This window comes from Heptranchias perlo, chromosome 15 (assembly GCF_035084215.1).
Source record: "Heptranchias perlo isolate sHepPer1 chromosome 15, sHepPer1.hap1, whole genome shotgun sequence".
In the NCBI taxonomy this organism is placed as follows: domain Eukaryota; kingdom Metazoa; phylum Chordata; class Chondrichthyes; order Hexanchiformes; family Hexanchidae; genus Heptranchias; species Heptranchias perlo.
In genome coordinates, this window is record NC_090339.1 from 39,372,356 (window position 1) to 39,399,724 (window position 27,369).

At 42.8% G+C, this 27,369-nt stretch overlaps 1 protein-coding gene across 1 annotated transcript in view; it reads left to right on the forward strand.

Annotated features, from left to right (window-relative positions):
- The window catches only part of las1l (LAS1 like ribosome biogenesis factor), a 72,942-nt gene that overhangs the window by 36,120 nt on the left and 9,453 nt on the right, over positions 1–27,369 (forward strand). The window contains exons 9-12 of the mRNA XM_067997113.1: positions 65–277; positions 1,789–1,936; positions 7,511–7,848; positions 10,876–11,026. Of these exons, the coding sequence (XP_067853214.1) occupies positions 65–277; positions 1,789–1,936; positions 7,511–7,848; positions 10,876–11,026 (850 nt within the window). The remainder of the gene's footprint in view (positions 1–64; positions 278–1,788; positions 1,937–7,510; positions 7,849–10,875; positions 11,027–27,369) is intronic.

Here is a 27,369-nt window from a genome sequence, read left to right on the forward strand (position 1 = left end):
GTTTTTGGTTTTGTTTCAGTATTATTACTCTAACCTTAACGGTTGATGTATTTTTTTGTTAAAGGAGAGTTTGTAGACTTGTCAAATCCTGGAATTCCTCGAACATTCTGCCGGTTCTGGCAGCCTCTTTTAAAGTGCCTCCACTCTCGATATTTCACACCAGTGCTGCTGGAAAAGCTGTTTACTGAGCTGAAGCATTGCTGTGACACGTCAGGATTGAGGATACAGTATGTTACAGGCTGGATCACAGAGATACTTACAGCCAATACAAAAGCAGGTATCTTACTTATCTACCTTGCAATAGAATGTGTCGGTTTCTTTCTTCCCTTTTTCCTCCCAACCCCCCCCCCCCCCAAATGCTTAATCAGTAAGTATGTAATTGAGCTATACAGACCAGAAGGTTCAGGATTAATTCCCAGTCTGTGCTGAACTATCTGATCTCTGATACAGTGGCAGTGGAATGCTCACTGCTACAATTGGTCTCAGTGTATCTGGGCTAGGGAAGGGTAAATCGGCCACATCACTATCCAATGACTCTAGCTGGAAAATGCATGTGTGGACATTAGATAAGAATAGGATTGGGCTTGGCTGTGATGCACTCCATGAACAATTTAGTTGTAAATACTTGTTGGGCTCACTCGTGATTAATGGCTATTTGGATGAAGTACTGGAGGGTTTGCTGTGCCTGTGGAAACATCCCTAGAGAGTGTTAGTGCCATTGGGAGGGGCAAGCAAGTTGACTTGATTGGGTTTGTAATGCAGCTGTATCAGTTATTATACTTCCTGATGTCAATTGACTCAAACATGTGGAATTGATTTACAGCCAATTGACATCAGGAAATATGATTCATGACTGAGTGCAATTTTTTGATATGGGCAGTAGGACCTAGGAAATGGGAGGAAAATAGACAAATAATATAAGAACATAAGAAATAGGAGCAGGAGTAGGCCAACTTTTGATGCAACTTTTTCTGGAAAAATGTCATTTCAGAAAGGTTTATATTTGACATAAAGCTAAATAGAAGCAGAAAGAAGCATTTCCATTTTTTTTTAGTTGTCCACAACAAGATTTTGGTTGCATGTGGTTATAGTTACAGTTAAATAGTGATGTGTCAGTTGCTTTATGCCATAACATTTGGATTTATTAAGTGTCTTGCTCCATAAACTGGAATTGTAAATTGCCTTGCCCAGAGTCTGAAAATCCCTACATCTTGTGGTACTCTGAAAACAATAATGCTGTGGGATTGAGGCTTCAGATAGGCCACTTGTCACAACAGGGAGCTTTATGAATTGAAAAGTGGTAGAAAGAGTGGTAGAAAGAGTTGCAGAAGGACCAGCAGGTAAAGCAACTATAAATTACTGAGAGCATGCAATTGTTAGGAGGTGTTTTGGTGGTGTGTAATCACATTAGACAGTAGGTAGTCTAGAAAGCTGTAAAAAAAAATTCCTGGGCAACCCATGCATTGTGTAAATATATTTAAACATTTTATTAGTGACGCTATCTTTCCAGTGCTTTTTTTTTAAACAAGTCGCAAAGCCAAAGTTTTAAACAAAAAATGTGTTCCCAACTTGCACTTATATAGTGCCTTTAATATAGAAACGGTCCCACGGTATTATGGAACTATAAGCTATGCTTCTGTGGAATTTCTGGTGCCAACAACGTTATCTAACCAGATATGAAAATGATCAATAGTAGAAAATAACTTCCAGGTGCTCCATTTAGGATGAGTGCCTGCAGTTTAATGAATTGACTATCACTTTATATTGTGCTATGCTTTTTCTTTGTAGGAAAAAGACTGAAAGGCCTTTCACGAAGCCAGAAAATGAAAAGAAGCATGTGGCAGTTGTTTTTAGTTCAGTGTCCCCTGGACTGGCAGGATCTTCTAGAAGGCTGCCTTGCAGCACCGTGTCAGGCTACACCTCATCTTCTTCAACAGTGAGTGTAAATCACTCTTATTTTTTATGGGGATAAAAGGAACCAACGGTGGTGCACCAATAATAAGTTCCTTGGATGGGCAGACAAATTAAAATTAAAATGAGGCTTTTGACAAATCTAGGGCTAATAGAAAATCACCCCGAATATAGAGGGGGCAAGAAGACAGACTGGCCGGTGACTTGAAGGAAAATTGTAAAGGATTTTACAAACTCCTAAAAAGTAAAAGATAGTAAAAGAAAAGGTAGGGCTGATTAGAGATAAAAAGAACTTGTCTTATGAATACTTGGCAGAGATATAAGATGAGTACTTGGCATAGAAAAGTGTGATGGTGGGAATAAAAGGGTGCTAGAGAAGGAATTGGAACAACTAGATAGGATAACTACTGATAAGGAAGTAGTACTGAAAAAATTGATGGATCTCGTGTGTGGAAAAGGTACTTATCCCTGACTGCAGCTTTCTAAAGTGCCATGGGAAAGTATTCTAGAATAGTGAGGGAAGTCAAGAGAGGAAATAGCAAAGGCTATGACTAAAATCTATCAAATATCTTTGCATATGGAAGTTCATATATCATAGTAGGTATAGCACAGAAGGAGGCCATTCGGCCCATCGTACCTGTGCCGACTCTTTGAAAGAGCTATCCGATTAGTCCCATTCCCTTGCTGTTTCCCCACAGCCATGTAAATATTTCCCCTTCAAGTATTTATCCAATTCCCTTTTGAAAGTTGCTATTGAATCTGATTCCACCACCCTTTCATGCAGTGCATTCCAGACCATTACAACTCGCTGTGTGTAAAAAAAAAAAAAAATTCCTCATGTCACCTCTGGCTCTTTTGCCAATTACCTTAAATCTGTGACCCCTGGTTAACGACCCTTCTGACACTGGATCAGTTTCTCTTTATTTACTCTGTCAAAACCATTCATGATTTTGAACACCTCTATCAAATCTCCCCTTAACCTTCTCTGTTCTAAGGAGAACAACCCCAGCTTCTCCAGTCTCTCCACATAACTGAAGTCCCTCATCCCTGGCACCATTCTAGTAAATCTCTTCTGCACCCTCTGTAAGGCCTTGACATCCTTTCTAAAATGTGATGCCCAGAATGGAACACAATACTCCAGCTGAGGCCTAACCAGTGTTTTATAAAGGTTTAGCATAACTTACTTGCTTTTGTACTCTGTCTCTATTAATAAAACGCAGGATCCCATATACTTTTTTAACAGCCTTCTCATCTTGTCCTGCTATCTTCAAAAATTTGTCTCTCTGTTCCTGCACACCCTTTAAAATTGTACCATTTAGTTTATATTGCCTCTCCCCATCCTTCCTACCAAAATGTATCACTTCACATTTTGCTGCGTTAAATTTCACCTGCCATGTGTCTGTCCATTTCACCAGTCTGTCTGTCTGTCTCTGTCCTCTGCATTGTTTACTACATTTCCGAGTCATCTGCAAACTTAGAAATTATATCCTCTGTACCCAAGTCCGGGTCATTACTATATATCAAAAAGAGCAGTGGTCCTAATACTGACCCCTGGGGAACACCACTGTATACTTCCCTACAGTCTGAAAAACAACTGTTCACCACTACTCTCTGCTTTCTGTCCCCTAGCCAATATTGTATCCACGTTGCCACTGTCCCTTTAATCCCATGGACTTCAATTTTGCTTACAAGTCTATTATATGGTACTTTATCAAATGCCTTTTGAAAGTCCATATACACATCAGCTGCACTACCCATATCAACCCCCTCTGATACTTCATCAAAGAACTCAATCAAGTTAGTCAAACATGATTTTCCTTTAACAAACCCGTGCTGGTATTCATTTATTAGCCCATACTTTTCCGAGTGCTAATTAATTTTGTCCTGGATTATTGACTCAAAATTTCCCCACCACCACCGTCAGGCGGACTGGCCTGTAATTGCCGGGTTTATCCCTCCCCTTTTTTGAATGGGGTGTAACATTTGCAATCCCCAATCCTCCGGCATCATCCCCATATCTAAGGAGAATTGGAAGATTATGGCCAGAGTCTCTGCATTTTCCACCCTGACTTCCCTCAGTAAGCTAGGATGCATCCCATTTGGACCAGGTGACTTTTCTACTTTGAGTACTGCCAATCTTTTAAGTACCTCCCCCCTTTATTCATTTTTATCCTATCCAATAATGCTACTATCTCCTCCTTTACTGCTGCAATGGCAGCATCCTCTTCTCTAGTGAAGACGGATGCGAAGTATTCATTTAGTGCCTCAGCCATGCCCTCTGCCTCCACAAGAAGATCTCCTTTTTTGTCCCTAATCAGTCCCACGCTTCGTTTGACTACCCCTTGACCATTTATATGTTTATAAAAGACTTTTGGGTTTCCTTTTATGTTAGCCGCTAATCTATTCTCATACTCTCTCTTTGCCCCTCTTATTCCTTTTTTTTAGATCTCCTCTATTTTCTGTGTTCAGCCTGGTTCTCTACTGTATTATGAACCTAATATTCATCATAAGCCTCCTTTTTCTGTTTCATTTTAATCTCTATACTTTTAGTTATCCAGGGAGCTCTAGCTTTGGATGTCCTTCCTTTCACCCTCATAGGGATGTATCTACTCTGTACCCGAACCAACTCTCCTTGAAGGCCTCCCATTGTTCAGTTACTACTTTGCCTACCAATTTTTGATTCCAATCCACCCGGGAAAGATCCCTTTATAACTCACTGAAATTTGCTCTCCTCCAGTTAAGCATTTTCACATTTGATTGTTCCTTGTCCTTTTCCATAACTATTCTAAACCTAATATTATGATCACTGTTCCTCAAATGCTTCTCCACTGAAACATGCCCCGCTTGCCCCAATTCGTTCCCCGCTTGCCCCAATTCGTTCCCCGCGACGAGATCCGGCATCGTTTCCTTGTTTGGCTGGTAACACATTGATCTAGAAAGTTCTCTTGAACACATTTCAGGAATTCATCCCCCTCTTTGCCCTTTACACTGTTACTGTTGCAGTCTATATTGGGATAATTGAAGTCCCCATTATCACCACTCTATAGTTCTTGCACCCTTCTGTAATTTGCCTGCAAATGTTCTCCACTATCTCCTTCCTACTATTTTGGTGGCCCATAGTATACACCCAGTAGTGTAATAGCTCCTCTATTGTTCCTTAATTGTAACCAAATAGATTCTGTCTTTGATCCCTCAACTACATCATCCCTTTCCAGTGCTATAATAGTTTCTTTGATCAGTGCTGCCAACCCCCCCACCTTCCTTTCTTTGCTCCCCTATCTTTCCTGAATAGCTTGTAGCCAGGAATATTAAGTACCTAATCCTCCCCTTTTTTGAGCCAGGTCTCTGTTATTGCTACCATATCGTAGTCCCATGTGGTGACTTGAGCCTTCAGCTCACCAACCTTATTTACCATGTTACGAGCTACGTTATGTTAGAGACGAGAGGTTAACCTGTTGAACACATCTGTTCAAAAAGGGGTAAACCAGGTAACTATGGACTAGTCAGCCTAATATCAGTGGGTAAGCTTCTGGAGGCCATAATACAATAAAATTAATATTCATCCAAAAAGGCATGAGCTAATTAATTAGATTAGTAAAAGGTAAATCGTGTTCCTACAAATTGAAGAGTTCTTTAAAGAAAAAGGATTACATTGATAAAAGAAATGCAGTGAATGTTGGAATTTCAAAAGGCGTTTGCTTTGCTACCTCCTAGAAAGCTTGTTGGTACAATAGAAGTGTTCAAAATCACGAAGGGTTTAGATAAAGTAAATAAAGAGAAACTGTTCCCATTGGTGGAAGTGTCGAGAACCACAGGACACTGATTTAAGATGATTGGCAAAAGAATCAAAGACGACATGAGGAAAATCTTTTTTACGCAGCGAGTAGTTATGATCTGGAATGCACTGCCTGAAAGGGTGGTGGAAGCAGATTCAATTGTGGCTTTCAAATGGGAATTGGATGAATTAGACTTGAAGGGAAAAAATTTGCAGGGCTACAGGGGAATGGGACTAACTGGATTGCTTACAAAGAGCCGGCATGGGTTCGATGGGCCAAATGGCGGCCTCCTGAGCTGATTAAGGCACGTGGTATTGAAGGAAGTATGGCAACATGAATAGGAAATTGCTGAAAACGGAGTATAGTTAATTGTTTTTTGGACTGAAGAGACGTAAACAATAGTGTACCCCAGGGATCTACGTGGACCATTGCTCTTCTGAGTATGTGTGTTGTTTTATATAAATATTTTTATATATTGATTTTTGTATGAATGATTGAGTGTCTGGTTAACAGTGAAGGGGAGGGCCTAGGTAAGTAGGTTTAATAGATAAATGTCAGATGAAGTTTAATGTGGAGAAATGTGAGGTGATATATTTTAGGACAAATAAGGAGAGGGTACATGCACTAAATGATAAATCTTTAAAAGGAGCACATGAGCAGAGGCTTGGGGGCGGGTAGGTGAGGGGTTTAGATATCTAAATCTTAAAAGTGGAAGGAGAAGTTGATGTTTTTTTTAAAAAACGTGGGATTTTAAGTTATCAAAAGGGGTATGGAATATAAAAGCAAAGAGGTAATGTTAAACTTATACAAATCATTGGTTATGTTGTAGTTAGAATAGTGTATGCAGTTTAGGACGCCTTACTTTAGGAAGGATGTTGAGGCTGTGGAGAGGGTGCAGAAGGGATTCACTAAAATTATTTCAAGGGATGAAAGGCTTCAGTTATGAGGTGAGATTAGCGAATCTGGGCTCTTTTCATTAGAACAAAGAAGGTTAAGAGGAGATCTGTTAGAGATGTTCAAAATTGAGATGTGGAGATGCCGGTGATGGACTGGGGTTGACAATTGTAAACAATTTTACAACACCAAGTTATAGTCCAGCAATTTTATTTTAAATTCACAAGCTTTCGGATGCTTCCTCCTTCGTCAGGTGACATCGTTCACATCGTTCACCTGACGAAGGAGGAAGCCTCCGAAAGCTTGTGAATTCAAAATTGAGGGGTTTTTAATAAAGTAAATCAGGAAAAACCTTTTCCATGGTTGCTGAGTCAGTAACCTGAGAATGTAAATTTAAAATCATCAAAAGAAGAAAGGCAGAGGCTAGGAGAATTTTTGAAAAAGAAAACTTTAAAAAGGTATGGGGAAGGGCAGTGGAATGGGACTAAGTGTATAGCTATTTTTAAAAAAAGAGGAGTCAGCACAGGCATAGTGTGCTGAATGGCCACCTATGCATTAAAATTCCCTAATAACACTGGGTGTAAGAATGATTAATGTGTTCCACTTTTAAGCAATTCTGATTATAGCAAGTTTTACTTGACAATAGGTTTTGACTGTGTCGTATTCCATATCCTGATGACCCTGTGGATAGGAAAAAAAAACTTCCAATCTCCCCATTATGCTTCTATTATTAATCCTGAGTTTATGCTTCTTATTACCAATTTACCAATTTTTCACTATTGTCTGAAACCCTTTTTATAGCAGATCACCATAGGTCTGCTGTTGATTGATATTTTAGATATGTATTTGTGTAAGCTGATGAATAGAGTCATATAACCCTGATACAAAAGAAACCAAAATAAAACCTGACTTTTTCCGTACAATTTCAGGATTTTAACTGACATGGACTCTCCATTACCTATTGCCACGCAACAGAAATTGCTCCAGTTGTGTTCTATATACATTCAGGAGCCAGGATCTTTCAGCATTTCTGACTTTCCCATTAGCCGTGGCCAGCTACCAGTGTACTCTGTGGAAAACCTCCAAATGAAGAGTAGAGCTGAGTCTCCAAACCAGTTAACTTGTATGGTCCCTACTGAGTTCAGAAAGGACACTGAACCAGTGATGGTCCACACCTCTGGAGAGGAATTGGTACAAACGGTCAACCTTGAGTTATTAACAGAGAAGATTCAAGCACTGGAGGGATCAGTGTGGCAGATATGCACAGGTGTGCTAATATTTTGAAGTGCTTTTATTCCAGTTTATGTTGATATTTCAAATGGTTATATTTTTGTAGATTTTGTGCTTGTTAAAGTGAAGAATGTTAGTGCTGGGGAATGTAAGACTTTACAATTTAGGTACCTAGTGACTGCATTAAAAACTCCCTGGTTGAGTATAGCATGGAAACTATAGATCAAAACTCCCTCTACTTGTCTCGACACCAACCTCAGAAGAGCAATTGTGCTATTTTTATAGTTCCAACGTCTTGTGGCCTCTCTGAGGTTGAGACTGCCCAGGCTCATTTCACATAGAATGATTACTGAACATCTTATTCAGTTTAAATAAACAAATTAATGACTACAATAAGGTAAGTGAAAAGGGAATTTTATGATTACAGGTTAAGCAGTGTTTCCAGAGGAAATTAAACTCCTTGATGTCAATATGGTCCTAGTCGATTCCAAGCTGATAATTTAAATAACTAATGACCCACTGATATAATTACTGTATTTAAAACTTGAAAATCCCAAATCCATGTTGAAGGAGCAGATACGTTTCATCCTAGTCATGGATTAAATAATTATAGTGATACAAAATGAATCTAGTTCATCATTATACCACTTTTGTTATTGCAAATTCTTCAGTTTTAACACTGGTTTTAAAATAGTAATTGGAGGAGCTACTTCCTTGCAAGGCTGACCATTTTAAGTGTGTGGCAAGGTAGTTTGTTATTAGACATTGAATGTAGTTCACTAATAATTATTGAGGCCTCATTACTTAAAATGTTAATCAGACTTCCCCCAATGCCTACTGAGTAAAGACACTGCACATTAGTATTAATTCATACAGACTAGAAGGCCTTGGATTCAGTTCCCAGGCTGAGCTGAATTAGTTGATTTCAGACTGGGCGGCAGTTCTGGCACTTTAATTGTACAATTGATTACAGCACCTCTGGATTAGAAGGGGATAAATCAGCCAGGGTTTCTGTTTCTGATTGCTATCCACTGATTCTTGCGAGAAGCTGTGTGTATGCAGACTTCAGGTGAGGACAGGATTGAATTGGCTCTGATCCTGTTCATGGTCAAGTGGCCTGCCAATACGCATTGCACATGAAGAATGCCACAGTACAGGAGATATCTATTAAACTGTACTCAAGCAGTAGTTAGTATCTTTAGGTGGGGAAGAAAAAGGAAGATGAGTTGTGTAAACTTTATTTCCGACTGGAAATCACTATTCCCTTGTTTCATTGATCTTTGTATAAGTTAGAGATGAAAGGCTAGATTTTCCTTCGACAAACTGCCTGTTTTTGAGCAGTACTCAAACAGTGCAGCAGGGAAAATGGGGTGGGGTGGCCTACTGCTAAATCCCTGCCCCTAAATCAAGCCTGGCAAATCTTCCCCCACCCCACCCCTCAAAGGTGATAGGGCAGAACTTTGGAAACAAGACACTTTTTTTTCCTACCCTGCCTTTTCGTTGCAGTACTGCTGACCTGCTGCAAGACCTATAGAAGGTTGGTGGGACTCAGTTGATGGTAGCGAGAAGAGTGCCAAATCTAGTGGAATGAGGGGACCTAGTCCTGGCCATGTCTCCCTCCCTCTTGACGCTGGCAGAAAACTTGAGAGCTCAGTCAAGTCCATTGTTATAAAAATTTGGTGATATCTTCAGGGGGCTCCATTTAAACTCTAGCTCTTCCTTTCTGGTGCTGCAGTGAAGTGCGTTCCTGCAGCACCACTATTCCTCTTCGTTACAGTAGGTGGGCTCCCTCTGCAGAGCAGTTGATCGCTCTGGGAGCTCGTCCTGCATATATAGTTGACCCTGACCCAAGAAATAAGCCAGAGTCCCCACTGGTATCTAGTGACTTGCTGGAAATTATACATATTTTGATGTCTGATGGGAATAAAATCAGGTTTGTCAGTGATGCCCTCCACAATCAAACAGCATGCTGACACTCTCTATCTTTGATCCCGGCACAAACTCCGTTTCCTAGCCACCGACTCCATTCCCTCTTCCTGGCCACTGTCTGAGGCTGAACCAGACTGTTTGCAACCTTGGCGTCCTATTTGATCCTGAGATGAGCTTCCGATCACATATCTGCTCCATCACCAAGACCGCCTACATCCACCTCTGTAGCGTCACTCATCTCCACCCCTCCTCACCTCAGCTGCTGCTGAAATCCTCATCCATGCCTTTGTTATCTCGACTTGACTATTCCAATGCTCTCCTGGCTGGCCTCCCATCTTCCACCCTCCATAAACTTGAGCTCATCCAACACTCTGCTGTCTGTATCCTAACTCACACCAAGTCCCGTTCTTTCATCATCCCTGTGCTCGCTAACCTACGTTGGCTCCTGGTCTGGGAACACCTCGATTTTTAAAATGCTCATCGTTGTTTTCAAATCCCTCCATGGCCTCACCCCTCCCTATCTCTGTAACCTCCTCCAGCCCTACAATCCTTCGAGGTCTCTGCGCTCCTGCAATTCTTGCCTGGTGCGCATCCCTGATTTTAATCGCTCCACCATTGGTGGCTGTGCCTCCAGCTGCCTGGGTCCTAAGCTCTGGAATTCCCTTCCTAAATCTCTCCACCTCTCCTCCTTTAAGGTGCTCCTTTTGGTCACCTGTCCTAATATCTCCTTATGTGGCTCTATGTCAAATCTTGTTTCATAATGCTCCTGTGAAGCGCCTTGGGACGTTTTACTATGTTAAAGGCGCTATATAAATGCAAGTTGTTGTTTGTTGTTGTCTAGCCTCTGCATGAAGAATGGCCATTTAGATGAGGTACCAGAAGGCTGTTAACAGCTGTGGCGCAATACTCAAGCAATAATTGGTGCATTCAAGAGGACAAAATAAACATCTGCCCAGGAGAATCATATTTAGTCAATGCAAGAAGGGAGAGTTGCTTTGGTGTTATTATTCTGTCGTCGGTTTCTTTTCTCCGGCTCTGTATTTGGCACCTCTGTGGTATGTGAAAGATGTATGCATTCGAAGAGCGAAGGTCGTGCACAGTAAAGTAATCTCATTTATGATTTGTTTTTGTGTAGATCAAATCACATGGAAGGATTACCCTCTAGGTAAAGTACCAGGCCAGAGAGAAGACCCAAACTGCCTTTTAGTGGACAATTGCACCTTGATGCCTGTATTGCATCAGCCAATAACTGAGGACAACCTAGATCTTCATAATACTACAATAAGGTAAATCTAGTTACTGTTGCCATTACCAACTTGTAAATAGTGCGTTAATAGGAGAAGGCTATTCGGCCCGTCGTTCCTGTGTCAGCTGTTTGAAAGAGCTATCCAATTAGCCCCATTCCCCTGCTCTTTTCCCATAGCCCTGTAAATTTTTTCCCTTCAAGTATTTATCCAATTCTCTTTTGAAAGTTACTATTGAATCTGCTTCCACCACCCTTTCAGGCAGTGCATTCCAGATCATTATAACTCTGCGTTAAAAAAAAATGTTTCCTCATGTCGCCTTTGGGTCTTTTGCCGATCGCCTTAAATCTTTGTCCTTTGGTTACCAACCCTTCTGCCACTGGAAACAGTTTCTCCTTATGTGTGGTAAGTTACATGGTAACGATTACAAGTGGGCAGCTTAAAGACCTAACTGCTGGTTAATATATACAGTATTTTGTTTAAACATGTTTTGGTAAATTGAATATCTGAAAATAAAAATTGAAGATAATGAATTCCTGAGTTGGATTACAAGATTATGAAATCTTCAAACCTTGCCTCCCAATTTACAACATCGTTTGAACATCAGCAAAAGATTACTCCCTTCTAATATCACTCTTGTGTATCATTAATATTTTAAATAGGTTTGTGGAAGCAGATTTGTTCAATTTTCATGTTCCTTGGCATGCTAATGGGTACCAGAGGACTACTGATGCTGGGGGAACTATACCCCAGCAAAGAGTTAATACCTTCAGGAGTGTTGGGGAGAAAATTGATGACTGCATTCCCTGCAGTTAGTATGTAATAATGTCCTTGTTATTGTCTGAGTTTTTAACTCTGAGACTTTCCTTATGCTCAATTCCAAAGATCACTCTGATAAGTGACTCTTTGCTTCCTGTGATTCGGAGTGTACCTTTATATGCTCGTAAGCAGGCCCAGGGGTCCAACAGAGCTCTTGTCAGTGCATTTAGCTTACCGGATAATTCCAAGCCCTATTGGGATATCCTAGACATCGGCTAAAGGTACAATAAATGCTGTTGGACCCTAGACTTAGGCTATAAATTATGGGACAAGTTTATTAATTATAACACATGATTAGGAAAGACAATAGAGCAAACATTTAACTTGCGCGACCTCCTCAGATAATATACAAGAACTTGCTACCTATGTAACAATACTAAAACTGAACCGGCATTCGTGCTGCAACTTGTGTGGAGATTTGTATGACCTGTGGAGTCTTGACATACCATATCCACCTCTGCTGCTGCCATTGCCTTCGGGCCCTGCCACTGACTCCATTCCTCTCACCAGCTACTGTCATTCTGAACCAGACTGTTCACAACCTCAGTGTCCTATTTGCTCCCGAGCTGAACTTTCAACCCCATATCCTCTCCATCACAAAGACTGCCTGCCTACTTTAATATCGCCCGCCTCACTCTGTGCCTCATCTCATCTGCTGCTGAAACCCTCATCCACGCCTTTGTCACCTCCATACTTGACTATTTAAATGCTCTCTTGGTTAGCCTCCCATACTCCGCCTCCATAAATTTCAGCTCATCAAAAACTCTGCTGCCCATATCCTATCTCGCATCAAGTCCATCATACCTGTCGTTGCTGATGTACATTGGCTCCTATTCTCCCAGTGTCTCATTTTAAAATTCTACTCCTTGTACTTAAATCCCTTCATTGCCTTACTGCTCCCGATCTCTCTAACCTCCTACAGCCCTAATCGATCCATTAACTTTTCGTTCCTCTGGCTCAGGCCCCTTTCCCTTCACCTCACCATTGGCACCTATGCCTTCAGCTGCCTAAGCTGCACGCACTGTAATTCTCTCCCAAGCCCTTCTAACTCGCCACCTCTCAACTGACCTTTTTGACCAAGTTTTTGGTAGCCCCTTCCTTTGGCTTGCTGTTTATTTTATTGATTTTTACCTCTGCTTTTTCTATATAAAGGTGCTATATAAATACAAGTTGTTATGTATATTAGAAATTTGGCAGTGCAGTATTGTCACTAGAATTTCAGTAAAGTGTAATGGGTCTGTGAAATTTCCAATTGCTTGTTTGAACTCTGGAAACATACCCAGCAAGCAGTTATGGATTTTTGTCCTTCCAGACATGGATTGTGCTGGAGAAAGATTTTGAAATACTATTTGTGTTGAAATTTGAGGTGAAAAGTTAATTATATTGCACAGGATTAATTATACTGCTTTAAGTATATTTTTATAGTATAGTATATTGCTGTCAATATACTAATTAAACCTGTTGGCACACAGATATTAAACATGTTGCCTCTGATGGTTTTGCAGTATGCAAACAAAATGCTTCTTATCGTCTTAACACATCACGTTTTTTCCTACCAGGAGTATCATCAGTTTTGAAATTGAGTCATCGGTCTTGCAAATTTTAGACCCTGGCCTTGGATTACTGCTGTGATATTAGCATGTGAATTCATAACACTGGAATGAAATTCCTTTTTCCACTATTTTAACTGAGATATTGATGCTTTTATTGCAAAAATGTTAATTTCTTTGTTACAATAAGACAAAGGAATTTCATGCAAATATATTATGTTCATATTTTTCAAGGCTTTAGTCATGCAGTTTTATTGGTAGCCATCATGCCCAGTGTATTGTTGAAACAACTAGAGCTGTTTCTGCTGTGCACGTATGAACAACCCCTCTCAACCTACAATAGTATGACATCACCGTAAAACCATAAGGGGAAAAAAAGTTTGTGGGCCTTTCTGTTAGGTATATTTTTTCATATTTAAAAGAATTGTGTACATCGAGTTTAATTTATGTAATTAAGCATTACATATCTCTTGTTATTTTGCTGTTTTGTAGTTGTATCTGGATTCTGAAGAAACTATAGGGGAGATTTCTGTTGCTAATTTGCTAGTGGACAGTGGGAATCTTTCTTTTCCCCCCACCCCGCCTCCAATTTAAACTTTTTGAGCAGGGTGGCATAATTTTAAAGATATTGTATGAGGGGCTGATATCTACAGTGACTCAAGTCAGCTTAAACTACCAAAATAATATTCCTTATTTTATAAGCCCGGGAACACTCTGGATTCATTTTCTTTCTAACCTCCACTTTAATTCTTTGTGTGATCACCTTTAAATGTGCCCCTCGTTACCATTTAACTGACCAGTTTATGTTTATTATACCCCTTATATTCTTGAAGACTTCTATCAGATGAAGCCTTGACCTTCTCAGCTCTAGCGAAAAAAAAACCCCTAACTTCTCAAGTCCCTTCATAACAGTAGCTCCTCATCCTAATGATTTACACTGCACCTTTTCCATTGCTTTTATATCATTGATATAATGGGTTGCCAAACGTGCTCATAATACTCTGTGGCCTATCTAAGGCTTTGTACATCAGTTTCAGTTTCTTGCTTTTGTATAAGCCTCCTAGATACAAAACATTTTGCCTTTTTTATGGCCTTATCTACTTGTGCTGCCAGCTATGCATCTGTACACCAAGGTTCCTTTTGCTCCTAAATGGAGTCATTTAAGGTTTATTTCCTTTTCCTATTCCTCCAGAATGTATTACTTTGCATTTGTACATTGAACTGCATCAGTTACCTATTACCAACCCTGTTAACCTGTCCATGTCCTTCAGCAGTCTTTAGTGATCCTTGCTGCAATTTGTCTAACTCCCAAACTTGGTGTCATCAAATTCTGGTATTGTTCCCTGAATTCCTAATTCCATAATATTTTTATATATAATTAGTAAGAGCAGCCCCAACATTGACCCACTTTTGGAAGTGTTGCTTTTGTTGTTTTGGTACTGTTGGTGAAATATTAGTCTCTTGGACAATGTTTTTAACTCCAAAGCACAAACAATGCATTTTTGTCAATGTTTCTCTTTTTCTGAAGACACTGACTCATGCTGAGGTTCAGCTCCATGAACACCCATTGTTTTTCAGTGTCTTCCCTAAGTGGCTATTTTTCATGTGAGTGCAGGTGTCTGGTGTTGCCGGGTTACTTCACTCTGGAGGGCATTGTAGTCCGATCCTGTCCTCAGCCAATGTCTACATAATGCTCTTTCTAGCAAGGTTCACTGGATAGTGATCAGGAGCAGCAGTCCTGGCTATTTTCCCCATCCTTAGCCAAAGAGTGCTGAGGCGAATAGTAGTGTTTCAGATGTTGCTCTGGCTGAAATCAGCACAGAACAGATTTGAACTTGGGATGTCTGGCTCAGTTACATACTGACTTTATCACAGAGCCATCAGGGACCTAGGGTCCGATATTACCAGGGCGGCGGGTTCGCAGCAGTGGGGGCGATTGGGTGTCTGGGTAACGCGCCCGGTGAAATCAGTCAGCCCCGTGCGCAATCGCAGGCTAATTGGATCCACTTACCTCTTGTTTCGGGTTCCCCGCTGCTGAGCTGCGCGGTGGGCAGACTGTGCATGTGCAGTAAGGTCTGTCAGCTGGAGGAGCTCTATTTAAAGGGGCAGTCCTCCACTGACTGCTGCAAGAAATAGGAAAAATTACAGCATGGAGCAGCCCAGGGGGAAGGCTGCTCCCAGGTTTAATGATGCCTCACTCCAGCTGTTATTGGATGGGATGAGGAGGAGGGGGAGGACAGAGATCTCTTTTCCCCCCCCCCCCCCCCCCACCCCCGGCAGGCGGGAGGAAGCGGCCTGCCTCTGCCACCAAGAAGGCCTGGCTCAAGGTGGCAGTGGAGGTCACCTGCACCACCAACATATCGCCCACCTGCATACAGTGCAGGAAGCGCTGCAATGACCTAAGTAGGTCAGCCAAAGTGAGTACATTTACTCATTCCCCTACACTCCATCTGCCACATCACCGCCCCCACCCCACACCTCCTCTGCACTGCCAACACTACTCTCACATCACCCCTCATACCCACTCAAACCTCATCCTCATCTTACCTGCACTTACTCACTTTGCCAGTACTCATCCCGCCACTACCATTCAACCCATTCCTCATACAGTCTCATGGCTCTATCTCATACTCACCCTCTCATGCATCTCTTTCACAGTCAGCCTCACTCAACCTGCCACTACCTGTGCTGCAGCCACAGGGCATGCATCACATATGTGCAGTAGGCAGCGTAAGGCAAACGTGTCGTGAGCATGAAGGGGCTGCACAAGGGTGTTTGAGGGGTTGTCATGGTTTTTACTTATATTTAATTTCTGATCAACTCACATTACATATTATATTGGCACCAATACTGCCACGTCTTTGCGAATCTTGTCTGGTTTGTGCAATAATGCCCTTTCCTGAGGATCACTATGAAGACCCACACCTGATACCACCCATTGTGTCACTGTAGAGTGGGTGTAGGTGTATTTGCAGGGCTCTTTTGTGCAGACGACCGAGAAACGTTGGCGATGTCCCCGGTGGCACCCTGGAAGGATGCGGAAGAGAAGTTGTTGAGGGCACTGGTGACTTTGACAGGGACAGGTAAGAAGATGGTGCTCGGGTCAGCCGGGAGCTGCATGGCATGAAGGAGGCTGCAGATGTCCACGACTACATGTCGAGTGACTCTGAGCCTCCGTGTGCACTGCTGCTCAGAGAGGTCCAGGAAGCTGAGCCTCGGTCTGTGGACCCTGTGGCGAGGGTAGTGCCCTCTGCGATGCATCTCTCTCTGCGGTTTCCCTCCCTCCTGCTGTACAGGTGGATGTGTCACAGGACTGTGTTGTGGAGCTCCACGTGTCGGAGGTGGATGGCGAGGCTGGTGATGCTGTTCGCCCTCGAAGGAGGTCATGACTGCAGCTATGGCGGCCCCCATCCGGAAGATGTACATCTGAGGGGGTCCGCAAGGTAGGCACATGTGTCTGGACACCGGGGTAAGTGTGCAAGTTGGTGAATTTGATTGTTAAGAGGAGGGTGGTGGACGCCAAACTTTGTCCAAGGTGACAGAGTGGCCTCCTGCAATGAGTGAAGGTCTCCCTCCACCCCCCCCCCCCCCACCCCCCCCCCCACCCCCCCCCTTGCCAACACCTGTCAAATGGACCTTTGCACTTTGCAGCTGCCACAGGCTCATGGCTGCAACACATCCATTTTGAACTGGGAGTGTTTTCCCCCAGTACGGGAAAGTCCCAGTTGTTTGTAAAATCCCAACCCTCCTAAAATATCTCGTTAATCAGGTCTGTAAACCATCTGAAATACCAAAATAAATACTTTAAGTGGCACCCCGCCGCCTTTAATTGCCGGCGGGAGTCCCACATGCGGGGGCTGCGCGTGCATGTCAGCGCGTCTGTGGGAAACACAGAAGTGGGCGGGTTGGAGCCAGGCTCCCGACCCGCCCTGGGAACCCTCGATTTTTGTGGCCCCCCCGCCAGGAACGCACCCGATCGCGGGTGCTAAAATCGACCCCTTAATGTTTAGTATATGCTCAATGTGAGGAAGTTCCAAAAGTCCCTTTTTTATTTGTTAAAAGTTTTTACAGATGAGATGGAAGTAACATTCCAAACAATAGAAAGGACACAACAATGAAAAGGTGCATTTGAATGTTACAAAATGTAAGTAAATACTTCATGAAATTTTAGCCGTTTCACCTGTGATGCAGTGTTTCGTGAGGAAAGTGTTAATATTCCCCAGAATGATGCAAATGCGCATGTATTTTCTGTTTAGCTTTGAGATCGAGTTCGTTTGTTTCTAAACGGCACAGGTTTGTTTTGGAAGTGGTATCTTAAAAAAAAAGATCTGAAATAAAAGTGAAATGGCTAGAAATGCACAGTAGGTCTATCAGCATTTGAAACAGAAAAGACAGATTAATGTTTCAAGTGCATACACTTTGTTAGAACCGGTTTATAACGTTAGCCTGTATTTTCTGTTTTTCAACACTGACCAGACCTGCTGTAAAAAGAAAGAAAGACTTGTATTTATATAGTGCCATTCATGGCCTCAGGACGTCCCAAAGTTCTTTTCAGCCACTGTTGTAATGTAGGAAATGCGGCAACCATTTCGCACACAGCAATGTGATAATGACCAAATAATCAGTTTTAGTGATGTTGGTTGAGGGATAAATATTGGCCAGGACATTGGGGAGAACTCCTCTGTTCTTTAAAATAGTGGCATGGAATGTTTAACCACTTAGCCACTGCTCACACTCCTGTACTTTTCCTGCATTTTTTGTTTTGTACTTAACTAGTATCTGTTTTGTGCCAGTTGTATTTCTGATTATGGTAAATACCTAATTTTTAAAAAATTGAACTTCATGGATGCCTTAGTTTCAGACTTTCAGAAAATAAGTTTTATATTGCTCACTTTCACAGCTGTCTGTCCAGTTTTAATTTTACAGGACACCAGAGTATTTTGACTGAAAGTTTATCGTGTTTGTAATTTATTGTTTTGTCTTTATGTAGTGTTCAGTTGCAGAAACAGTTATTTCTTGTTGCATATGAGGAATTAGAACTTGGCAATGCTTTCCATACATGAACTGCTTGTTCCTTTCTTTATGCTTGTCATGCCAAGGTTCTTCAATGGTATTACTCTCAACAAATGCATGTGGAAATCCAGTTTACAATTCAACGTGCAATGTTGTGATGCAGGACCAGAAGAGATGCTGTAAAATGTAGAGAATTGGTTAAGATTTTCAAAAAATGAGTTCCTCTAACAGCTTAGTGACATTATGCAGTGAATACCTCAGATCAGATTTAACCAACAAAGAAAAATTTGGCCTGTGATGGGTTAGGTATCTCAGCTGGCACAGCAGTGGAGTGTTACAGTTGGCTGATTTTGGGGGAGGAGATTTTAGTCCTTGTTTGCTGATCGCTTTACAGAAAGCTATGCTGCAAGTATATTTAGCGAGGACAGAACTAAGGTCAACTGCAATGACTCTCTGGTATAATAGCTTTACTGGAATTATAATGAAAAAATGGATAATAGCCACTAGAGCAGTGTATTGAAGGATGTGCAGAACTATACCTCAGCAAAGAATCAGTTCCTCCATAAAGGGAGCAGAGACCGTCAGCAAGGAAAAGAAAACAAAATTGAATCCATATTAAGCAACTGAGTGCAAAGTAACAATGAAAATGTTGAGGAGAAAAAATTAGAGATTATATAATTTTTTTGCAGCTGTCATGCAATTGATGAATCATCTGTCATCTGACACGTTTGTGGCTGAGGTTCACAACTACATTGAATCTCACTTTGGCAAGAATCTGTTTGGAGAGAAGAAACAGCTTAGACTTTCCAAGTTTAAAGATAACTGGAGCTGTAAAATCCACACCTAGCTTGGCCTACACAATACATTGTTGGCAAAGATCTTACAGGCCTCTCTCCCTACTCTTCCTTAGGAATACCATGGTCCTCACAAAAAGTGCCAGGACAAAGAAAAAATGAACCTCCAGGAACAGTAGATTTTGTTCTAAGTATCCCAATTGCATCCATTTTAAAAACAATATTGTTATCCTAATACCATCAAGTTTGTAGGCCAATCTCCATCTCACTGCTAGGCTGGTCTGGGGAGTTATGGATTGGGGGCATCCCAAAGCAGCTCTGTTCAAAGCAGTAATGGCCAACACTTAAGGTTGGACTGAGAGCTGACCAGTCCAGAAAAGCCACATTGCTAGTTGAATATGCTGAGTACCTCTCTCATTGCCTCTTGCAGAGTGGCTGTACAGGATGTGAGGTAGCCATACCATATGGAATAATTAGGAAACCTTCACCAAGTTATGATTGTCTTGAACTAGCTGCCTAGGAATTCTTGGGGTTTGTCGAGGGTGTCTGCTCAGTACTGGCAGTGGGGTACAATAAGGAAAAAGTATCTATTTAGGTAGTTTGATCCTGTGCTCTGCATTCTTCAAATAAAGGTGTATTCAAGTACTAATGTAAATTAAAATCACTATCTGCTATTTTAGCAAAGGGGTTAACCTGTTTTTACAACAGACTCACACCTTCATGAAAATAATTAATTTCACATGAATGCAGGTATCACTAATATTGCACAACATAATTTTAACCCCTGCATTTCTTGCTTTCTCCCCTCAATATTGAGTTTTTTTACCATGTTTACCCCACAACGGAGTTCCAGGATTTTGATCAGCGGTTTGATACAACGGTGGCTTGTTTAGGCCACTTCAGAGGTACTCAATATAGCCAGACCGGGCAAGTTTCCTTCCCAAAACAACATTAGTGAACCAGTTGGGTTTTTATGATAATGGCCACTTTTTATTTCCAGATTTATTAAAACTGAAGTCAATTCTCAAATCATGGGATTTGAACTCACGTTTTCTGGATTATTATTTTGGGCTTCTGGATTACTAGTCGAGTAACATAACCACTACACTACTGTACCTGTGTAACTCAATTCCTGATCTCTTTCGCATTGAGCAAGGAGGCTGTGAGAAAAAACTGTGGCATATCTCATCAGAGGGGATGATCACACAAAGGAAGTCCCTAATGCCTCCTGGCAGCTACATGGGCTATTGGTAACATGCTAGGAACAGATGGCGTACCTGACCTCTCGGTTAAGTATCGGGCTAATCGGGATAAAACATTTAAAAGTTATTACAGGAAAAGGAGAAAGTAAATGATAATTAAATTTGTTAACAAAATGTCAACTATATGTACTCAATATTTAGTTCAGGAATGGTTGGTTACATGGCTGTCTAGAAAGATGGACTTAAGGAATTTTCCCCAGTTGTGTTGGCAAGCTATTTGTATTATGTGGTACACCTTGATATGAGCATACCTAACTGGAATTATGATGCGAAGTACACCCGAAGGTGAGCAATTCACCTTAAGTGACATGCTGTTGTAACTTGCATTGAACTTCCCTGTATGACGCGTTTTTAAAAAATCCTAATATAGTGAATCATTCAAATGTTGATTGGGTGAAGCTTCTCATGTACACATATCTACATTCCCACATGGTGACTGCGTGGAAGTGTTCCCCATGATTCATCTGCTGAGAAAAAGACCAAAACTGTGAAGTGGGGGGAGTGGAAACCGGAAAAACAACTTGCATTTTTCTATAGCGCTTCTCTCGAACTCAGGATGTCCCAGCCTGTAAATTACTTTTGTTGTAGTCAGTATTGTTACACAGGCGAATGTGGGAGCCAGTTTGCCCACTGCAAGGTCCCACAAACAGCAATGTGGTGAATAACCAGTTAATATGTATTGGTGATGTTGATTGATGGGTAACTGTTGGCCAGGACAATGGAAGAACTCCCTTCTCATTGAAAAAGTGCTATGGGATTTTTAAAAATTCATTCATGGGATGTGGGCGTCGCTGGCGAGGCCGGCATTTATTGCCCATCCCTAATTGCCCTTGAGAAGATGGTGATGAGCTGCCTTCTTGAACCGCTGCAGTCCATTTGGTGAAGGTTCTCCCACAGTGCTGTTAGGAAGGGAGTTCCAGGATTTTGACCCAGCGACGATGAAGGAACAGCGATATATTTCCAAGTCAGGATGGTGTGTGACTTGGAGGGGAACGTGCAGGTGGTGGTGTTCCCATGTGCCTGCTGCTCTTGTCCTTCTCGGTGGTAGAGGTCGCGGGTTTGGGAGGTGCTGTCGAAGAAGCCTTGGCGAGTTGCTGCAGTGCATCCTGTGAATGGTACACACTGCAGCCACAGTGCGCCGGTGGTGAAGGGAGTGAATGTTTAGGGTGGTGGATGGAGTGCCAATCAAGCGGGCTGCTTTATCTTGGATGGTGTCGAGCTTCTTGAGTGTTGTTGGAGCTGCACTCATCCAAGCAAGTGGAGAGTATTCCATCACACTGCTGACTTGTGCCTTGTAGATGGTGGAAAGACTTTGGGGAGTCAGGAGGTGAGTCACTCGCTGCAGAATACCCAGCCTCTGACCTGTTCTTGTAGCCACAGTATTTATATGGCTGGTCCAGTTAAGTTTCTGGTCAATGGTGACCCCCAAGATGTTGATGGTGGGGGATTCGGCGATGGTAATGCCATTGAATGTCAAAGGGAGGTGGTTAGACTCTCTCTCTCTTGTTGGAGATGGTCATTGCCTGGCACTTGTCTGGCACAAATGTTACTTGCCACTTATGAGCCCAAGCCTGGATGTTGTCCAGTTCTTGCTGCATGCGGGCTCGGACTGCTTCGTTATCTGAGGGGTTGCGAATGGAACTGAACACTGTGCAACCATCAGCAAACATCCCCATTTCTGACCTTATGATGGAGGGAAGGTCATTGATGAAGCAGCTGAAGATGGTTGGGCCTAGGACACTGCCTTGAGGAACTCCTGCAGCAATGTCCTGGGGCTGAGATGATTGGCCTCCAACAACCACTACCATCTTCCTTTGTGCTAGGTATGACTCCAGCCACTGGAGAGTTTTCCCCCTAATTCCCATTGACTTCAATTTTACTGGGGCTCCTTGGTGCCACACTCTGTCAAATGCTGCCTTGATGTCACGGGCAGTCGCTCTCACCTCACCTCTGGAATTCAGCTCTTTTGTCCATGTTTGGACCAAGGCTGTAATGAGGTCTGGAGCCGAGTGGTCCTGGTGGAACCCAAACTGAGCATCGGTGAGCAGGTTATTGGTGAGTAAGTGCCGCTTGATAGCACTGTCGACAACACCTTCCATCACTTTGCTGATGATTGAGAGTAGACTGATGGGGCGATAATTGGCCAGATTGGATTTGTCCTGCCTTTTGTGGATGGGACATACCTGGGCAATTTTCCACATTGTCGGGTAGATGCCAGTGTTGTAGCTGTACTGGAACAGCTTGGCTAGAGGCGCAGCTAGCTCTGGAGCACAAGTCTTCGGTACTACAGCCGGGATGTTGTCGGGGGCCCATAGCCTTTGCTGTATCCAGTGCACTCAGCCATTTCTTGATATCGCGTGGAGTGAATCGAATTGGCTGAAGACTGGATTTTGTGATGGTGGGAATATCGGGAGGCGGCCGAGATGGATCATCCACTCGGCACTTCTGGCTGAAGATAGTTGCAAACGCTTCAGCCTTGTCTTTTGCACTCACGTGCTGGACTCCGCCATCGTTGAGGATGGGGATGTTTACAGAGCCTCCTCCTCCCGTTAGTTGTTTAGTTGTCCACCACCATTCACGACTGGATGTGGCAGGACTGCAGAGCTTTGATCTGATCCGTTGGTTGTGGAATCGCTTAGCTTTGTCTTTAGCATGTTTCTTCCACTGTTTAGCATGCACATAATCCTGAGTTGTAGCTTCACCAGGTTGGCACCTCATTTTTAGGTACGCCTGGTGCTGCTCCTGGCATGCTCTTCTACACTCCTCATTGAACCAGGGTTCTGGCTTGTGGAATGAGGAATATGCCGGACCATGAGGTTACAGATTGTGCTGGAATACAATTCTGCTGCTGATGATGACCCACAGCGCCTCATGGATGCCCAGTTTTGAGCTGCTAGATCTGTTCTGAATCTATCCCATTTAGCAAGGTGGTAGCGCCACACAACACTTTGGATGGTGTCCTCAGTGCAAAGACGGGACTTCATCTCCACGAGGACTGTGCGGTGGTCACGCCTATCAATACTGTCAAGGACAGATGCATTTGCGACAGGTAGATTGGTGAGGATGAGGTCAAGTAAGTTTTTCCCTAGTGTTGGCTCGCTCACCACCTGCCGCAGGCCCAGTTTGGCAACTATGTCCTTCAGGACTCAGCCAGTAGTGGTGCTACCGAGCCACTCTTGGTGATGGACATTGAAGTCCCCCACCCAGAGTACATTCTGTGCCCTTGCTACCCTCCATGCTTCCTCCAAGTGGTGTAGAACATGGAGGAGGACTGATTCATCAGCTGAGGGAGGTAATCAGCAGGAGGTTTCCTTGCCCATATTTGACCTGATGCCATGAGATTTCATGGGGTCCAGTGTCAATGTTGAGGACTCCCAGGGCCACTCCCTTCTGACTGTATATCACTGTACCGCCACCTCTGGTCAGTCTGTCCTGCTGGTGGGACAGGACATACCCAGGGATGGTGAAGGTTCAGTCTTGGACATTGGCTGAAAGGTATGATTCTGTGAGTATGGCTATGTCAGGCTGTTGCTTGACTAGTCTGTGGGACAGCTCTCCCAATTTTGGCACAAGTCCCCAGATGTTAGTGAGGAGAACTTTGCAGGGTCGACTGGGCTTGGTTTGCCTTTGTCGTGTCCAGTGCCTAGTGGTCTGTCCGGTTTTATTCTTCTTGTGACTTTTTTTTTAGCGAGATTGTACAACTGAGTGGCTTGCTAGGCCATTTCAGAGGGCAATTAAGAATCAACCACATTGCTGCATTGCTGTGAGTCTGGAGTCACATAGGCCAGATCTAAGGACGGCAGGTTTCCTTCCCTAAAGGTCATTAATGAACCAGATGAGTTTTTACGACAATCCGGTAGTTTCATGGCCACCGTTACTGATACTAGTATTTTAATTCCAGATTTTATTTAATTAATTGAATTTAAATTCCCCAGCTGCCGTTGCGGGATTTGAACTCGTGACTCCAGATTATTGGTTCAGGCCTCTAGGATTACTAGTCCAGTAACGTAACCACTATGCTACCATATCCATGGATCTTTTACGTTCACCTGAACAAGCTGACTGACTCGGTTTAACATCTCAACTGAAAGACTCCAATGTTTTAGCACTCAGTACTACACTGACATGTCATCATAGATTATGTGCTTAAATCCTATGTGGGGCTTGAGCACACAACCTTCGGACTCAGAAATAGTTATTTTGCACGGGACAGGGTACAGCAAAGTGGTAACGCAAGTGGTTGAAATAATGATGAACTATTTTTACTTTGCTCTTGCGATTTAAACATTATAGCATCTATCTGCTCATTGATGTGTTATAGCCTTGTGACAGACTCTCGATTAATCAACAGAAGGGAAAGAAAGTGAGGGAGTGAATCAACAAGTATGAACCTTTTGATCACTGTTGCAAATGTATTTTTTAATTCAATTTTTGGAAAATACATAACTGCATTTTTAATGGTGCATGGTTCTGATGTTTTTACTGACATGTTTTACAGGGAGAGCTTCAGATTTACTTTCTGTGGTAGCTGAGGGAGTTGTTGAGCTGCTACAAGTGGCAGCTTCTAGGATAAAGAAGGCAGAATTGACCAGTTCCAGCTACTGATTGCTGTATAGTGACCCCTGTTGAAAATGTGTAGTGTGCTTGGCTCAGTGGCAGCAATCTTGCCACTGAGTCAGAAGGTTGAGGGTTCAAGGCCCATTCCAGGACATGAACACATAACCTTGGCTGACACTGCAGTGCAGTACTGAGGGAGAGCTGCACTGTTGGAGGTACCATCTTTAAATGAGACATTAAACCGAGGTGCCGTCTGTCCTCTTAGGTAGATGTTTAAGGTCCCATGGCAATATTCAAAGAGGAATCCTTGACCAATATTTATCCCTCAATCAACATTAATAAAAGTTTAATTGATCATTTACTCATTGCTGTTTGTGGGATTTTGCTGTGTGCAAATTGGCTGCTGCATTTCCTTACATTACAACAGTGATGCAATGATTACAACTGCACTTCAAAAGTGTTTTGGGACATCCTGAGGTTGTGAAAGGTGTTATATAAGTACAAGCTTAGGCTCAGCTGTGTTGCTCCCACTGGTTGAATAATCTGACTATGTGCTTTGTTTAGGCTCACATGAAAACTGATCACTTGGGCCATATCCCAGCATGAAGGCTGGGACAAGTAAAAGAACATCTTTGAAGGAATAAGATAAACAAGAACTAGCTTCTTTTGTCATGGTGGCCATTCTACATGTGTGAACTTTGACACTGGGGATAATTTTAACCTAACTTGCCAGGCGGGAAACCTAGGTAATCGGATGGAGCGCTGGTTTTACACCTTGCCCAGCATTACTTCAATGAAGAGTAAAATCAGGTGGGATTTATGACCAGCGTTCCACCTGATCCTGTTGGATTCCCGCCAGAAAATTTCTCCCGTTGACTGTTAGCAGCCTATTTGACTGTGGAACATATCGCAGCCAAGCCTGTTCTATAAAGCCGGACTTTATTTCTCCCTTTCCCAGCCCAGGGATACTGAAACCAATTGTATGTCAATTGTTATCCAGTTGAAATCATCTAACTCAACACAAACCAAGAACTGAACCGGGGAACCTCTGGTCTCTAGTTTAGTATGACACCAGGTGGTATTTTTGTCGTCATAACAAAAGACTTGCATTTATATGACATCTTTAATGTAGAAAAAGTATAACGTGCTTCAGGAGAGAGTTTGAAGGTAGAGCTGAGGCAACTGAAAGTCATTGTCACCAATGGTGGAGTGAAAGAAGAGGCCAGAGCTTGAGGACTGAAGAGCACAGACTGGGGCAGGTGGAAATTGTAGAGGTAAGCTGAGACAAGACTATGGTGGTATTTGTAAATGAGAACAAGGATTTTGAACCTGATGAATTGGGGAAGAGGGAGTCAGTGGAGGTTGACATGTACAGGAGTGATGGGTAATTGGGACTTGGTATAGGACAGATAGCAAGCAGTAGAGTTTTGAACACATTGAAGTTTGTCTAGGATGGCGATCATGAGGCTGACAAGTTTTACCAAGGGTATTGGAGAAGTCCAAACTTGAGGTAACAAGAGAGTGGATAAAGGTTTCATTGGCACTGCGATAAGGGTGAAGGCAAGTGATATTACAATGGTATAAATAAACAGTCTTGCTGATGGATAGGGTATGAGTTTTGAAACTGCTGAGTTGAACATGATGCAGAGCTGGTTCAGCCTAAGAGTTGGAGAAAGGGTTGTTGTTGTGGGAGAATGATGGATGCCATGGCAGAGGACATCCAAAGCAGAGCAGGAGGCTCCTTTAGTTCGTGGAACAAATGGCAGGGGATGAACTCAGCTGGGGAGTAGTATTAAGTGGGATGGGGACACAGGGCTTATGTTTCTGAAAAATGGGGGAGGCGAAAGAATGGGACTATGGGTGGCAAAGAGGAGATGGGAGACAAAGACAGCACCTCCCACAGTGCAGCACTTCCTCAGTACTGTACTGAAGTGTCAAGTACATGTTGCAAATAACGCCAGAAATATTTAAAGGGATTTGTGGATAATTGCACCACATACTGTGATACCTAGCCACATAGAAGAAAGTTGCAGGTACAGTCTCTCCTCTTTGTTAATTCAGCTGATCTCCAAAGGGGCAGCAGTGGGACACCTGTGGTTGGTCTGAGCATGCCTGGGCTTTGTGAAAAGTTGAAACAGGCAGGTCCCCTGCTCAAGTGCAAATGTGGATGTGAGATGAGGATCAGAACTGGCTGCCATCGCCCAAATCTCTTCTCTTTTTCCACCCCCCCCCCCCCCACCCACCCCAAGCAGTTGAATCATCTAACATTCATTCTGATCTTGCATGAAGAATCACTATTTGGGAGAAGGGTAGGAGAGCTGTTGGCATCTGCGGAACTTTATAATGGAATGAGTCGGTGCCATCAACGGAGAGGGTAAGGAAAGTCTGGG